This window comes from Halyomorpha halys, unplaced genomic scaffold (genome assembly GCF_000696795.3).
Source record: "Halyomorpha halys isolate HHAL.00 unplaced genomic scaffold, Hhal_1.1 Scaffold223.1, whole genome shotgun sequence".
In the NCBI taxonomy this organism is placed as follows: domain Eukaryota; kingdom Metazoa; phylum Arthropoda; class Insecta; order Hemiptera; family Pentatomidae; genus Halyomorpha; species Halyomorpha halys.
The window spans coordinates 1,091,797-1,106,424 of record NW_027115445.1 but is presented as its reverse complement, the minus strand read 5'-3'; the positions used below and the strand labels follow the sequence as shown (position 1 = coordinate 1,106,424).

The following is a 14,628-nucleotide window of genomic DNA, read 5'->3' as shown; positions in this document are numbered from 1 at the left end:
AGAAATACAATTTAAAGAAAGGATTTAATAAATATTTAAATTTTCTACAAGATTAGTTCATTCAGTCAACATCATAATAATATTGGGTTGTAAAATAAGTTTGTAGCGTTTTTCAATATTTCAAATTAATCCTTTCTGTGTTTATAAAATCATGTTTACTTGGTCAATTATGTTTACTTATTCTAAAATAGGATTAGTTAAGATGTTTTTGCATCAGTTTCAACCGAGATTCCTTATATAGAGTGGTATTTTACTTGCTCAAAATGGAAGAGAAAAAAAAATCATTTTCATTATTTAATGATAAAAAAAGAAATATAAAAATACAGTACACACTAAAAGATGGAAAATGAGGGAAATAAAATAAAGATCAAGAAATAAAAAATAAATAATGAACAAAACAGAACTTACATTATCGAATGTAGGTAAGCTCAAGAATAAGGTAAAGATGGATGTGAAATACGAACAGGATGGAGGAGTGAAAGAATAGGCGGTAAACATATAGTAAACATTTGAAAGCAAAAAGATATTAAATCAAGTTTCAATAAAGATGATATTAGGAAATTTAAGAAAATATTAAATATAGGCAGACATCAAATGAATAAGGGGAAGAAATTATATAAAAATATATATAGATAAAATACAAAAATGAAATAAAATTAAAAGAAATACATCAATATACGAAATCTTATTAGGAACTTTAAGATTTTACCTTTAACCTTTCCGATAAATTGTTGCAGGAACGGCCCCGAATATGGAACTAATAAAATTCAACTAACTGAAAGGTAAAATATAAAAGTTGAGGGGGCGAAGTGGCCATTGTTAGAGCTAATCGACTGGGTCGTTTCCGGTATCAGTTTCAGCTGATCCTAAATTAAGCTGTTCTAACTGTTTGATCTAGTATGATGGATGCCCAAAACACCCTTGTATAACCACTATAACCCTTAATATCCTTCCATCCTTCATTACCTTTCGCGTGGTTGGATCACAAACGATAATTTGTGGAAGCTCTAGCTTTATGAAGAAAAATGGGCAATGAGCTTCTCTTCACGCAAACAGGTGGGAAAGGCTATATCAGGCGCTTAGCTAAAAAATTAAATTTCATACGTATTAAGAAATGGAAACTTAACGGATTTTCTAGAGTTTCGAGATTAAAAAAAGTAACTTAGTCACCCCAAAATATATTTATGAAAATTAATGAATCTTAATTAGGCGGGCCAGGAATTATCGTTAAAATAAATAATTGAAGGAAAATTGGGTAGATAGATTTTTAATAGTTTGATTATGTTCATTTTGTTTATTCTTCTGTTTGTATATATTTTAAGAGAGTTTTTTTTTTCTTTCATTCATTTATTTTTTTTTTTTTATTTTAGTATGTATGAGATCATTCATCACTATTACCAATTGCCCACAACTGTGTGGCAGATTGTAATATCTATCAATAAATAAAAAGTAGATTTTCAACTGAAAAAAAATGCAAAAAAAAATTAGGTTTTAGATCTTAAAAACTGTGAGGAAAATATGTATTTTAGTATAAAACAAAGGAAAATATTTGAAATAGTAATTTTACAATAAGTTGGAATTCATACTGATCTCTTTGGCAGATGTAATGTTTCTATGTTCGAATAAAATTAAATTTAAAATCATTATCGTCCCCTATGTTGCCGATTTGGCCAGAACCATATACCAATCCTTCCATGATAAAGTTCCCAACCACCCAAACCAACTCGTTTCTAACCTGGCTTCTCCTTCACTACCTAATAATCCTCCTAGCCGTCTGAAAAGAAGATGGCCTCGAGATCTTCCCCTTTAGAAATGTTTTTGGAGTTCTATCAATGGGTAGATTCTCCACATGTTTTTATCATGTCATAATATCACTTACAGCAAATTTACTTGATGTGTATATATGTATACAGCTGTAAATATCGATAAATAAATTATTAAAAAAAAAAAAAAATCATTATCATAATAGTATAAAAGTTAGATCGGGTAAAGCTGGAGAAAAATTATATACAAAAAAAAAATTCAATTTTAGCCTTATTTGTAATATAATTACAGTTTCTTTTTTTTAAATAAGATAATTAATGGTAATTAATTTTACCAGGGTGCTACCTTCAAACAATTTTTTTTTTTAAATATTTGTAAAAACAGAAATTATAAGTGGATGATTTATATATTCTATCTATGAGAATTACACAAATAAATCATAGTACCAGTTAGTATGACTAAAAAATAAAACATAAGTTTTTTTGTGTAAAAACAACGTTTTATAAATTGTTTACTATTTTTATTTTAAGTTAGTTTCTATCATTCTTCTGATTTATGGTGAACCGCTGAATAATAAGCCACATTTCATGTATTTTTGGCAAGTGGAGAAGTAATTGGAATTGTGGAAAATAAACTAGAGTCCGAACTGAATAACTCAAAGACTAGAAAAGCGAGACCCGTATTCTGCCGAACGAGGAAAAAAAAAAAAAGTATCACTCCAACTTTTCGAATGGTCTCGTCCCATCTCGGTATCGAATCATCCAAGTTGGAATGTATAATCAAATGGCCTATCCAATCCACAGTGCATGGCTCTAACTTTTAAACTCACTGACGATCAGTTAACCGTATTAAATGTGGAAGATTGATACTGTTAGCTGCTGAACACTACTACTGAACACAAGAATCATAAAATTGTTGTGATAGTACTACTACAACACATGTCTTTTTCATACATAAGTATTGAACTAAATACTCAAAACTTATGTTGGTGGGTAAGAAAGTCATATAAAGGGAACGATATATTCCTCTGATCACTCTGCGTACGTCACTGATACATTGATTCGCTGCAATTATCCTCTATTTTTATGGTGGTAAAAGTTAGAAGACCTATATCTGCAATTCGGAATAATTATAGTTTTTTTCATCATTTTTTATTTATTTTTTTTATGTAATTTAGGTTTTTGAAACTGAGGTCAACAAAGGACGGATAGGCTTTTCTATAAAATAAATCCTGTACTCATTGGGTTCAGCTAACTTAAAAAGGGACCACTCATTCTAAAGTTACGCCCGAGTAATATTTTCTACTATCCAACTATCGTAGCCCATCAATAACACCACAAATTTTTCTATTGACAGTTGCATCTAGATGAAAGCTGTCAATTTTGTCCATGAGAAGTTTAGAACTCTATATTAACTATAATACCTCTACTCTTTGGCGCTACTGACTGGTGTCCTCATCCTCAATGAGCCTTCCCCAGAGCAATCTATCCTGCATAGGTAGCCCCTCGCCAGTTACGGATACCCAACAGGTCTCTGGTAATGCACCGCCCCTTCTTAATCGTGGTCTGCCTCTTCCACTGCCCCCCACAGTCTCCCATCCAGAAACTTTTAGGGGATATCCTCTTCTGGTATTCGAATGGTTTAGCCATATATTCGAGGGGTATGATGTATACAACGTGCCTAACTTTGTAGGTTTCGTCACATCTACTACCACTCCGATAGAGCCCACAATTCTCTTTCTATAGTCAAATAAAACTATGTAGTAAAGGATTTATACTTAAACATATGAAGAGCCTTTTTTAGGACTCCAATCTGTTGCTCAGGACAGGACATGGATGCGAGTCCTGTACAACTGATACTTCGTAGAGAGATAAGAAACAACGAGATTTTTAGGTGTCCGTTCACGTCTAAATAACACATATTGGTATTCAGAAGTAATTGAATGATTTCCATACGTATTTTTTTCGAGAGGTTATCATTGACATCAGATAATTAAATTTACTGGTTTGATTGTACTTCTCGGTTGATTATAAAGGTATGAAACATTCCAATATCCAAAAGTTAAGGTTAAATCTGCAATATGCATTATGTACGTAAAACCTTTAGAAAGTACAAGATGATTCTTTCCTCATGATTTTCAGAGAATTCTTGAGTTTCGTGCGACTGTGGAAGACACCAAGTTTAATTTTAAACATTAACGTCGACAATCCACTAAAAGGTTTAAAGAGATATGCAATACCATTACGCCCATTGGGACGGACAGGGTAAACAACTCCCAAATATGAGAAATAGGCTACCGGCCGATTTGGGGGTGGGAGCGGGGTGTCAGTTGAAATTTAGCCTCGGGCGCCAGCAACCCACGCAACGGCCCTGACTCAGACAATAACTCCAAAGAAAACAAACACATCCAAAAAAGTGAGAGTCTCTAAAAAACAAATAACTTCTTAAATGGTTTAAGCTTCATTCGCTTTTAGGTTAAACTATTTATATCAAGCAGTGTAGCTAAGGCTAGAAAATAAAAAATCAATTAATGGGAGAAGTTCTATCAATGATGATAAGTTCTTATTGATCAATAAAGGGGTGGGAACTGTATTCTGAATCTCAATGCAATCAACACACGCACACACACAAATATATATATATATATTTAAAATTATAAAATCATAATCTATATGTTCATTGTTTTGGTAAGTGATAGTAATAGTTTTATGTGTATATATAGTTGACCATAAAACTTAAATATAAGAAGATGATCAGGGTTGCGGTCAAAACAAGAACAAATAGTTTATAACTATTTTAATGTCCGACGTTTCGCCTCACTTTGCAGGGCTTCATCAGGGCTGTTCCAAGCGAAAGTTTGAACAGTTTTGATAGTAATAGTTCGTTACATATTTAATTTTACCTAAAATAACTTCCATTGAAATGTTTTATGTATTTATTGAGGTTAATTTATTATTTAATGAGATAGTATGTATAGTAATATTCATTTTTTTATTTATTCTGGAACATGTCCGTTTTGAATACTATAAGTGAAATAGTAGTAGGCGCAGATCATGGTAAATAGGGTTTTGATCCTTAGAATAAAATAAATAAATACAAATGAATTAAAACATTACAAAAAAAAAATACTATAAAGAATCTTATATGTTAGCAATAGCTAATAATATCAAGAAAACAAAAAGAGTCCAGAACTCAATTAGGAAGATATGTGACTGGACTAAGCGATGAAGAATTAAACTAAATGAAAATAAATCTGGGTATATTAACGTTAAAAATAAAAAAAAGCAGATAGGGAAAATGTTTATAACAACGGACAAGGAATTCCTTATTTAAGTACGATTAACTATCTAGGAGTCATGCTGGATCCAAGACTCAACAAGAAAGAGCATTTGAAAATAAAATAAAATCGAGGAAAACTAAGGAGCTGCTGGGAAGATATTCACAACTAACAGTTGAAAACAAACTTGTATTGTACTAACAAGTTCTTAAACCCGTGTGGACTTATGAAATTCAACTCTGGGGTTGTACAAAGTAAAGTAAAGCACAAATAATACAAAATTTCAAAAACAGAATACTTAAAAGTTTCGTTAACGCGCCCTGATACATTAGCAAAAAAAAAACAACATTAATAATGGAAATATGCGAATTTTCATTTTTAATAAAGTATAACATTTTTAATGTCGTTTCTACATTTTGTTTGATTAGTTTTAGGGAAGAAAAATATACTCGACGAGGAACGTGCGTAATTATCTGTTCTATCAACAAAATTAATATTTCATTAAAACGTAATTAATTAATACTTCATTATAACATCCACATTTAACCACCGTTTCTGCTCCCACAGATCGTGGCAATCAGAGAGCCTAACTAGAACAAGTGACCGAGATAGGGTTAATTGAGTGAGCACCTATCACGAATCATTTTGCTGAATATATATTGTTAGTTACGTGACAAATTGTTTATTTGATTTGTTCATCATTTACAAATAAATTTATAAATTAAACTGTAACTATTTTTAATTATTCATAATTAAAAGTAAACAAACTTAACCAAGATGCAATTTCGTTCAGAAAACATCAGAATTTGCAAATTTGTGATATTTACAGTTGTATTAAAATATTTCAATTCCAAGATTCGTTAAGATGGGCTGATAATACTTAACAATAGTATTATTGTTGATTTCACAACGTTTCGGCCTAACAAGTGATCCTCAGGTACAAAAATAATAATTATTCTACTAAAATAGATGCCCCAAAAAATAAAGGTATTACATAATATATTATATTAATATATGATATTAATATACTTAATATATGTTATTAATATTTGAATATCTTTATACTGAATATTGTATTAAATTTATTACACTTTCAAAGTTTTTGTTAATTATAAATATTTATTTTATGAAAACATGACTGATAGCAATGTGATATGGAGTCATACATTAAAATACAATTGCAAAGATAGTTTAATATAGTGGTCTCTCCAAACTTTTTTCACCAGAAAATATTCCAGTTCTAAGACCAAAATAAATTCAGTTAAGAGGGGTTGATAATACTTAAACGCAGTACCATTGTATGAACATTACTTCGACATAACAAGTCACACTCGGGTACAAACTGCCAGGATTCATAATTACTCTATTAAAAAATGACAGCTAAAATCACTAATTAAAAAAATATTCCTTTAGATCGATTTTAAGATTTTTCACCTGATTAATAAAATAATTTATAAACAAAAAATTATACCTAAGCTTATAATATTAAAGGAATAGGTTTAATATGTTAGAAGGAGAACTGTAGCTCCCTTTGTTGGGACATGATCGTGATGAAACTGCTATTGACAATTGTTGACGGCTGAGACAATGCTGTCATATTCTCTAGCATCGGCTGGCTCAAATGAAACTGGACCACACGATAACATTTATAAATGGCATGAATGGAGGCAGCCAGTGAGTAAAAAATAAACGCCTGAAATACTGGCAATATTTCATGCCTTCTGTCATCGATGAAAGACTATTTTACGATTAATTTTGTCATTATTAATTCTTTCGGTTGTTTATCCTCGCAAGAGAATAAATAATTAGTTAACGAATATATTCTTAATAAATAAAGAAATATTTTTATTTTAATATTATTGTGACTTTTCACAAGGTAGATTTTCCTCAACATCAGATATTTTTTTTCCGTTTCAAATTTCGAAAAATTAACAGATATTGTTAAATGCAATATTTTAGCTATTTTAATTAATACCAAGGACTCAATGGTACAGTGTTTATATCTGAAAATTTTTGAACATTGAGTAAGAATTACGATTGCAGATAAAATTCGCTAATTTCAAATTTTTGTATTTTTAATTTGTGATTTTTTAAAAAATTGTATTTAAAGGAAATCCAAGGCAATAGTGATTTCTGCCTAGTTTAATAAACCAATATATTTCTCCAATATGTATTTCTATTAACATTATTAAGTATGCTTGATGCTAGATAGAGACAGATATATTAATAATAATTAAGATACGAAAATAATTCGTTATTTGAAAGTAATATTAATTATAATACAGTATTAAATTAAATAATATGCATAGAATTGAAAGTAAATATTTATTTTTATATTATTATTATTAATAATTGTTAATTAAAAATTTAAAAAAAAGGTTAAAAATATAATAATATAAGATCAGTGTGGAAAAGAGGACAAATTTATTCGTTAACAAAAGTAAAAAGCAAAACAATAAAAATTATACAATACAATACAAATATCAATTTAATTTGCCTCTACAAGAGCTACATTTTCAACTACTAAAAAAACTAGTAAACTTTTCAGTAAAACTGAAATTTATTTATTAGTTAATTAGTCGTCTAGATAGACGACGTATCAGCACCAACTGATATTAAAATGTAGATCGTCGGCCTGTCGCTAGGCAATGTCTAAGCAACTATTTTAAAAAAACCTTAGTAATGGTTTCTCTTAATTATTATAATACAAATGTTTCTTTTCAAATAAACAAAAATTATAAAGAAAATAATACAAATATATATAAGTGTAATTGAATTAAATACTAATACTAAGTAAATACTATAAAAAACTTAAGTATTTAACATGATGCTAACAGTACTATTTACAACAAATTTAAGTACAATACTTAAATTGATTTAAATGACCAGGGTTTTTTGTTCTTTTCTTGTTCCCGTGCATATCTCAAACTACCTACTTTATTAAAGTAAAACACAAAATGGACGAATAAAATTAATTACACTTTGAAAATACATTATTATTACACCTAAAATATAATAATAATGAATAAGAATAAAATTATTTTCCGAAATGATCTAAGCTAAGAAAACGTTTGCACATTAGGAAAGTTGAAAATAATTCAGTTCAAAATCGAATTGAGTAAGTGCGTTTTTGATAGTTCCATTACTTCATAATAAGAATTTTATTTATATTTTATTGGCTTCCACAATATGGGGCAATTGAAAAACAACATATGAGTGTGTGTTAGAGTCAGCATTAGAACAAATGTAAAGTTAACTTCCTCACAACCCTGTCGCATGCCTTACAACTCTGGATCATGGTAAACCTACAAACTTCTGGCCTATGAAGATTTTCAAAGGCCCATATTTTGCAGGGTGATGGCTCCATGGCTTTCAAATAACTCCTAATCACGCGTAAGTTAATTGTATAATTAGGTTTTCTCCTAATCCCCAGGGTTAGACAAAATTGACAGGGTTATGAGGAAACAGATGGAGACGCTCGCGAACCCCAATGATTGGCTGCTAACCAGGCAAAATCTGGGAGGATATAAACGGATGTGGTGGGAATGTCCAAGTGTTATCAACTGGACTAATTTTTTTTTTCGTGTACGTTTTTCAATGCGGAGTTTGTCCTCCCAGGGTTGTGAGGTTAAATATGAGACAGGCATATATTATGATGTAAAATATAAACAGTTACGAAAAATACATTTTCCTTAAAATACTTAGAATTACTGAGTATTCTCGGAAATCCCGCCCCATTTTTTTCTATTTCTCTTTCCAAGTCGTCGGTTGGAGCATTCAAATATGTAAAAGTTAAGTCTGAGATACTTCATGGTTGTGAGGATATCGAATTTCAGAATTTTTTATTACCTGTCATTACAGTAGAACGACTATTCCAAATGAGTGAGTTTGAAGTACGATCCTTTCCCTAAATAAAGACTTTTTTTTCATGTCCATATATTTATAGTAAAGACCTATAATCAGCCAGGGACACGAATCGTACTTGGAAGAGAGAATGACTCCTAAACGGTGGAACCTAGCGAAAAAGGCTTGTTAAAATTAACCAACATTAAATTCTGCGTTGAATAATATCACCACTTCGGTCAAAGTCCAATTTTCGACAAATAAGAAAAGAAAAAAGGGTTCGTTCAAGACATACAATAACTTGACCGAATTATTAAATTATGCTTATTCGGTGCAGAATTTAGTGTTCCTGAAAAAAATGTCTTACTTTATTTATAAATTAAATAGCTAATTAGCAGGAGTTTTAGGAACGCCTAAAATGAGGTTTTGTGTTAAGTATGATAGAAACTAATTCTAAAAATTGTTTTTAGATTTATGTTTTATAGGCTGTTTATTTTTTACATCGGGCTACTGTACTGGTATTTTTTAGGCCAAGTCATTCAAATCTATTTCTCCTGTAAAACTATGAAAGGATCTGAGGCAGTTGTGACGAAAATAATTTCAAGATTGTCATTAAAAATAGAAAAGGAGAAATCTCCTATGTATTATCAGGTCTTTAGATTGAAAGGATTGGATTCTTTTAATGTTGGGTTCTTTTTTTTTCTGTTTCCCAATAAAACCAAAGTAGTTTTATAAGCAATTTGCTAATGATAAGTTTATTATTCACTAATAATTCTGAAAGTTTGTTCTTGTCGGATCAAGCCCTGTAGAGACCACTAGGTATTGCAATTTCTAGAACCCTTCTCAAAAATTTTTATGGCTTAGTTCATAATGCGAAATTAACTGAAAGTAGTCAGTACTGTACTGTATAAATAAAGATAAGGTAGATTATAATTGTAATGCATTGTGATATTATATTCATTTCGAAATATCCCCGAGTAGTGCTGAGAAAGGTAGGGTCGAGATAGTTTTATTTTAGAAAAAAATAATTATGTACCTTATTAGCTTTTTGGGTGAAATTTCCCTTTAAGAATAAACCTAAAATATTTGAGGAGTAGATTAAAACCACTTATTTCTATCATAGGACACAGAGAACCTGTGGAGGCACGGGATTCATATTAAAAATGGGATAATCAGGCCCTGCAGTTGGAGAGTAGACTAAAAAGAAGGCCCTATTGCTAGCTAACTTCTTTTCTTAACTGGCTGAAGTTGCTAAAAAATATCAGTCGACAGTCAACATCTAATTAGCATACTAAACTAAATTAGTTGAATGTGAACATGAAATTGGTTTATTTATATAAAAAAAAAAAGGAATCTATTTAAACAATAAAAAAAAAAATAGACACTGGAAAAATATCCCGCTTATACTCGCTTCTGCGGTACATATTGGAAAATTGGAAAGATACAGAGAAGATTAGCATGGCACTTGCACAAGATGACTCATAAAATCGTGAAGCATTCCACATTTTTTAAAGAGGGCAACGGTAGCAACGTGGTAACGCGCCTATCTACCAACTCGAAGGTTGTCAGTTCAAGCCCCGGTCCCACCCGGACTTTGTCAAGCATAAAAGTATACGAAACTCACTCACAACCTCCTTCCGGGCATTTGTGAGGCCCGTTAGCCAATGGGTGGCACTCACAAAAATAGGTGTGGGAGTGACGGACCCACCCTATGAAAACCACGTCAGGAAAAGCGCATGTATTTCTTGAGTACATCTCGCGAGGCCTTGAACCTTTGCGATCTCTCGCGACAAGGTTTATTTATTATTTTATTACATAAATAACATTAATTTATTTTTTTTAAATATCGTTATTGAAATTTACAACCGTATATATTAATACATTCAGTAAATGTGATCTCATTTACAATTAAGTGATACAGCCGAGTAGAGAAACTACCAATTGGTAGCACTCTAATGACGTTTTTACATTAGCAGTAGTCTTGTGGCAACCTTCTTTTCAAGCGCCTCGGAGGATTGTCAAGAGTGGAAGAAGAAACAAGGTTAGAAAAGGTGGGTTTGGGTGGTTAGGGAGTTTATAATGGAAGGTATGATATCTGGTTTGGGCTAGTTCGGTTACATATGGAGCATTCAGTATGACTTCATTTGTGACAAAGTAAGGAGCATTGAGGATTTTGGATTGTAAGGATAGGATACGAGAGGAATTCGAAGGTTTAGTGGAGCCCCCAAGCTCAACTTCGTATGTGCAGATAGGCACATGACATAATGACAATTATAAGTCATTTAGAGCAGTCTTTTGTAATAAATTGGAAGTCGAAATCGACGTGGTTTCCTGTCTTAACATTAATTAAAAATATTTAAAAGCAATACTTTTAACAAGCCCTTAATTTATATCAACAATGCGACAATTATATTTAAAGAAACAAAACAATGATATCAAACTGTGGTATGGCTTTTATCCATCACATGCTAACCAACTTAGCTCTTTCCAATGTAGCCTGCCAAACATAATTGCTAAGAGCTCTCCAATTAGAGCCTTTTAATAAACAGAGTAATTGTTCTGGAGGGCAGGTCCGTAGACAAAAATGTTTTTTTTTTTCTAATTTCGCTATTCTTATAACAGGTTCCCAAGAAGTGAAAGGTGTCTTCCTTTTCTTAGGAGTTACAGACCGGGCAGTTATTGATACCATCATAAATCCACGGTTTTACCCTTTAATCGAGTAATTTCGCTTTACACCGGAAAATCGACCGAATCGATATCAAATCAGAATTATCGTTTAAATATGGCGCCTCTGTTTCTACCGCCCATAAGCCTGCATACAAAGAAAAAATAGATCGGAAATATTTTGTAAGATTACTTGGTTTCTCAGATTCCTTTACGCTATGTCTGACTGCGGTCATTCTTCCGCGAACCCACAACGTTCCGAACCGAGCGTTGTGGGACCTACATCCTCCGTTAATGTAGGACGTTAATTATAAATTAACATTGTAAATAATAAAATATTACCTTGAATATTGAGAACGGCCCAGGTGGCCAAAGCGGCCCAGTGCAGGTAGTTGTTAGCGAAACTCTTCCAACAGCCGAGCGAGCAGAGCGTGATGTTGGCCGCAATACCTCCGCCGGTCCACAGCCACCTCTCGGGCTTGTGGTCCTGTGTCTGGCCGCCTGCTGTTGCGATTGCTGCAACATTACAATAAACATTACTCTTAATATATTGCACATGAAAATTCAAGTAATTAATGAAATATTTTATCGGATATTACTCTTCACAATATATTTTTATAGCACTTTTCTTGCTATAGTTCCTATCAAACACTGCTAATCGTAATATAAATAAAAAACAATGTTTTTCAGATATGTAGAGTTAATTTTTTAAAAATCAATAATTATTTCATCGTTTTACCGCTCATATTCTTTTTCGACGCTTCAGATTTTTAAAATTAAAAACTTAATAAAAATCTTCCCACTATTTCCTCACTTTTGTACACTCTTTTAAACACATCATGCCCATTTCTTAGGATTTGACTCTAGGGTCTCTACGTATTGTTTTCTCCTCAGCTCATTTTCTTTTTTGGGTCCTTGAAAAGTTCTGTAGCCTGAAATGAGGGGAGATTGTGCCATATGGGGCGAGAATATACTAACACTAAATTCAGTAAATAAGTACTTTCTAGTGATTTGTTATTAAAAATATTAGTTTTCCTTTTAACCACAGCACAGTGGTATGTTTGCAAAAACCAAAATTTGTAATCTTAATACTCTCATACCACTTATACCAATCACAATTTTTGTTTAAAAATTCCCTGTTTAATTTTTTTGTTACTGAAATTTTTTGGCTCTCTTGTTACAAAGTATTAGTTTTATATACTTGTAGGTAATATATTTTTATTCATCTACTAACTGAAGAATTAAGTGGTGTATGATTACTGTACCTTCTTTTGGCTGTTATGTTATCACAATATTATAAAAATAAATTTTTTGTTGAACGTCAAAAATGCTATTTTTTATGTTACTTTTTGTCAAGTCAGGGGGTTCGAGGGGTTCGGAGCATATTTATTCTTTAAGCTCAAACCGAAAAAAAAAAATTAATAAACGATTTCTTTCAATTAAAAGAGTTGTAAGTATACAATTTTTTTTCCAATGAAATAAAAAAATTAAAAGTGTTAATCTATGAGAAATACAATTTTTAATTATAAAAAAATATTCAAAATTATGTAGGACTGTTCCTGTTTGAAGTTACAAGGCATTTGCCAAGCAGAGTTAGGCAACTATGAAACTAATAGCTGAAATTGCCATTGGATACGACATTTATCTATCAATGGTTCATTCATAAATAAGGATCATATGCTTGGCAATTTTAGCTATTAGTTTTAGCTGTAGCTAAGTTTTTCCTATCTCTGTTGCCAAGCATAAGAAAATACTCTCACCAACCTAAAATATTTTTCCAAATCTATATTTCTGCACCAAATTCATTGAATTGGTAGAGAAGTGTTATATAAAATGTTTCAATATCATATTTTACGGCATTATAGTTTCTCATAATATATTTTATTTATTTATTATAATACAATTTATTAATTTTATAATGTTAAATTTTCCATCTAATGTTTCTGAAATCGTTGTTGTTAGATTGGTACAATCTATTTATTTAAATATGTTAGTTTTTAAACTATATTTTAATTCATCATTGCTAAGTGTTACAAGCAAACTGAAACATTTGTCGGAACATAGAGAACGTGTTGTGGATCATTTAAATATTTATGCCAAAATAAGCACAACCTAAAACACATACATTGAAATGCTCGTGGGTAGTATTTCAATGTATGCCGAGTGTTTCGCAATTATTAGTTCAACTAAACCATAAGGGAATATCGTGTTTAGTTTGGATAAATATTCGACCAGGCAACGCAAAATCGTTTGCCTGTGAAGAGGCGAAGGCCAATCAACGGACTGGAAAGTAACAAAGCAACACCTAAGCGATCATCATCAATCAGGCTTTTACTAATAGCCCGCCCAATCAGCCTTTATTATTCTACTTCTAATTAAAGTATAAGTGATGTAACAATACAACCTGGAATAATATTTAAAAAAAAAAGTAAAATGAAAATTATTATACTTATTAAGTTAATGGAGTGTTGGAATATTAAGTCAGTGGTGTTGTCAGCAAAACAACAAAACACAAATAAACAAAAAAAGATTTATTCGTGCCTACGTTTCGACCTCGTCTTCATCAGGGAGCTTTCGGCAGAGATTCTGGCTATACTGGATATACTTATATGTTTTTAATTTAAATGTTTATTCATCATATGACCTAAATTTTTAAAAAATCTATAATTGCTTTATGGTCAAAAATTAACAAAAAAAAAACAACCCAATGTTCTTAGACCGTATGTTTTTCTCTTCTAGAGCATTTTGGGAATACTGTGATTTTATAATTTACTGTTTTTTTTTTTAAACAGCAAGTTTAATATACCATAATCAAAATTTATCAGAATAAATAATAAAGTTTAAATTAACAATAAAAAGAATGTAGTACTAGAGTAGAAAATGAAAGTAAAAAATTTTACTATGGTCCAATAGAGAAAAAATATATGGATTAATAACAATTGTGTTTTCAGTTATTGATGTTTGACCTGAAGTCAATTGTAGATTTTAAAAATTTATTATTTAAATCAATTAAAAAAACATCGACTAAAATGGTTCTAATTTTTTTTTTAACTTTCTAAGGATATGAAGAATGTCTTATC

At 31.0% G+C, this 14,628-nt stretch overlaps 1 protein-coding gene and 1 non-coding gene across 6 annotated transcripts in view; one reads left to right on the top strand and one right to left on the bottom strand.

The window, feature by feature from the left end:
- Nucleotides 1–14,628, bottom strand: part of LOC106679834 (adenylyl cyclase 78C) — a 305,518-nt gene that overhangs the window by 25,487 nt on the left and 265,403 nt on the right. For all 5 annotated transcript variants that reach the window (XR_010844843.1, XM_014419197.2, XM_067052479.1 and 2 more), the window contains exon 6: nucleotides 11,891–12,064. Coding sequence is in view for 4 of the 5 variants with exons in the window: in XM_014419197.2 (XP_014274683.1) it covers nucleotides 11,891–12,064 (174 nt within the window). In the remaining variant the exon portion in view is untranslated. The remainder of the gene's footprint in view (nucleotides 1–11,890; nucleotides 12,065–14,628) is intronic.
- LOC112210859 (U6 spliceosomal RNA) lies at nucleotides 10,288–10,393 on the top strand. Its single transcript, XR_002945340.1, has one exon. It is a non-coding gene; the product is annotated as a U6 spliceosomal RNA (small nuclear RNA).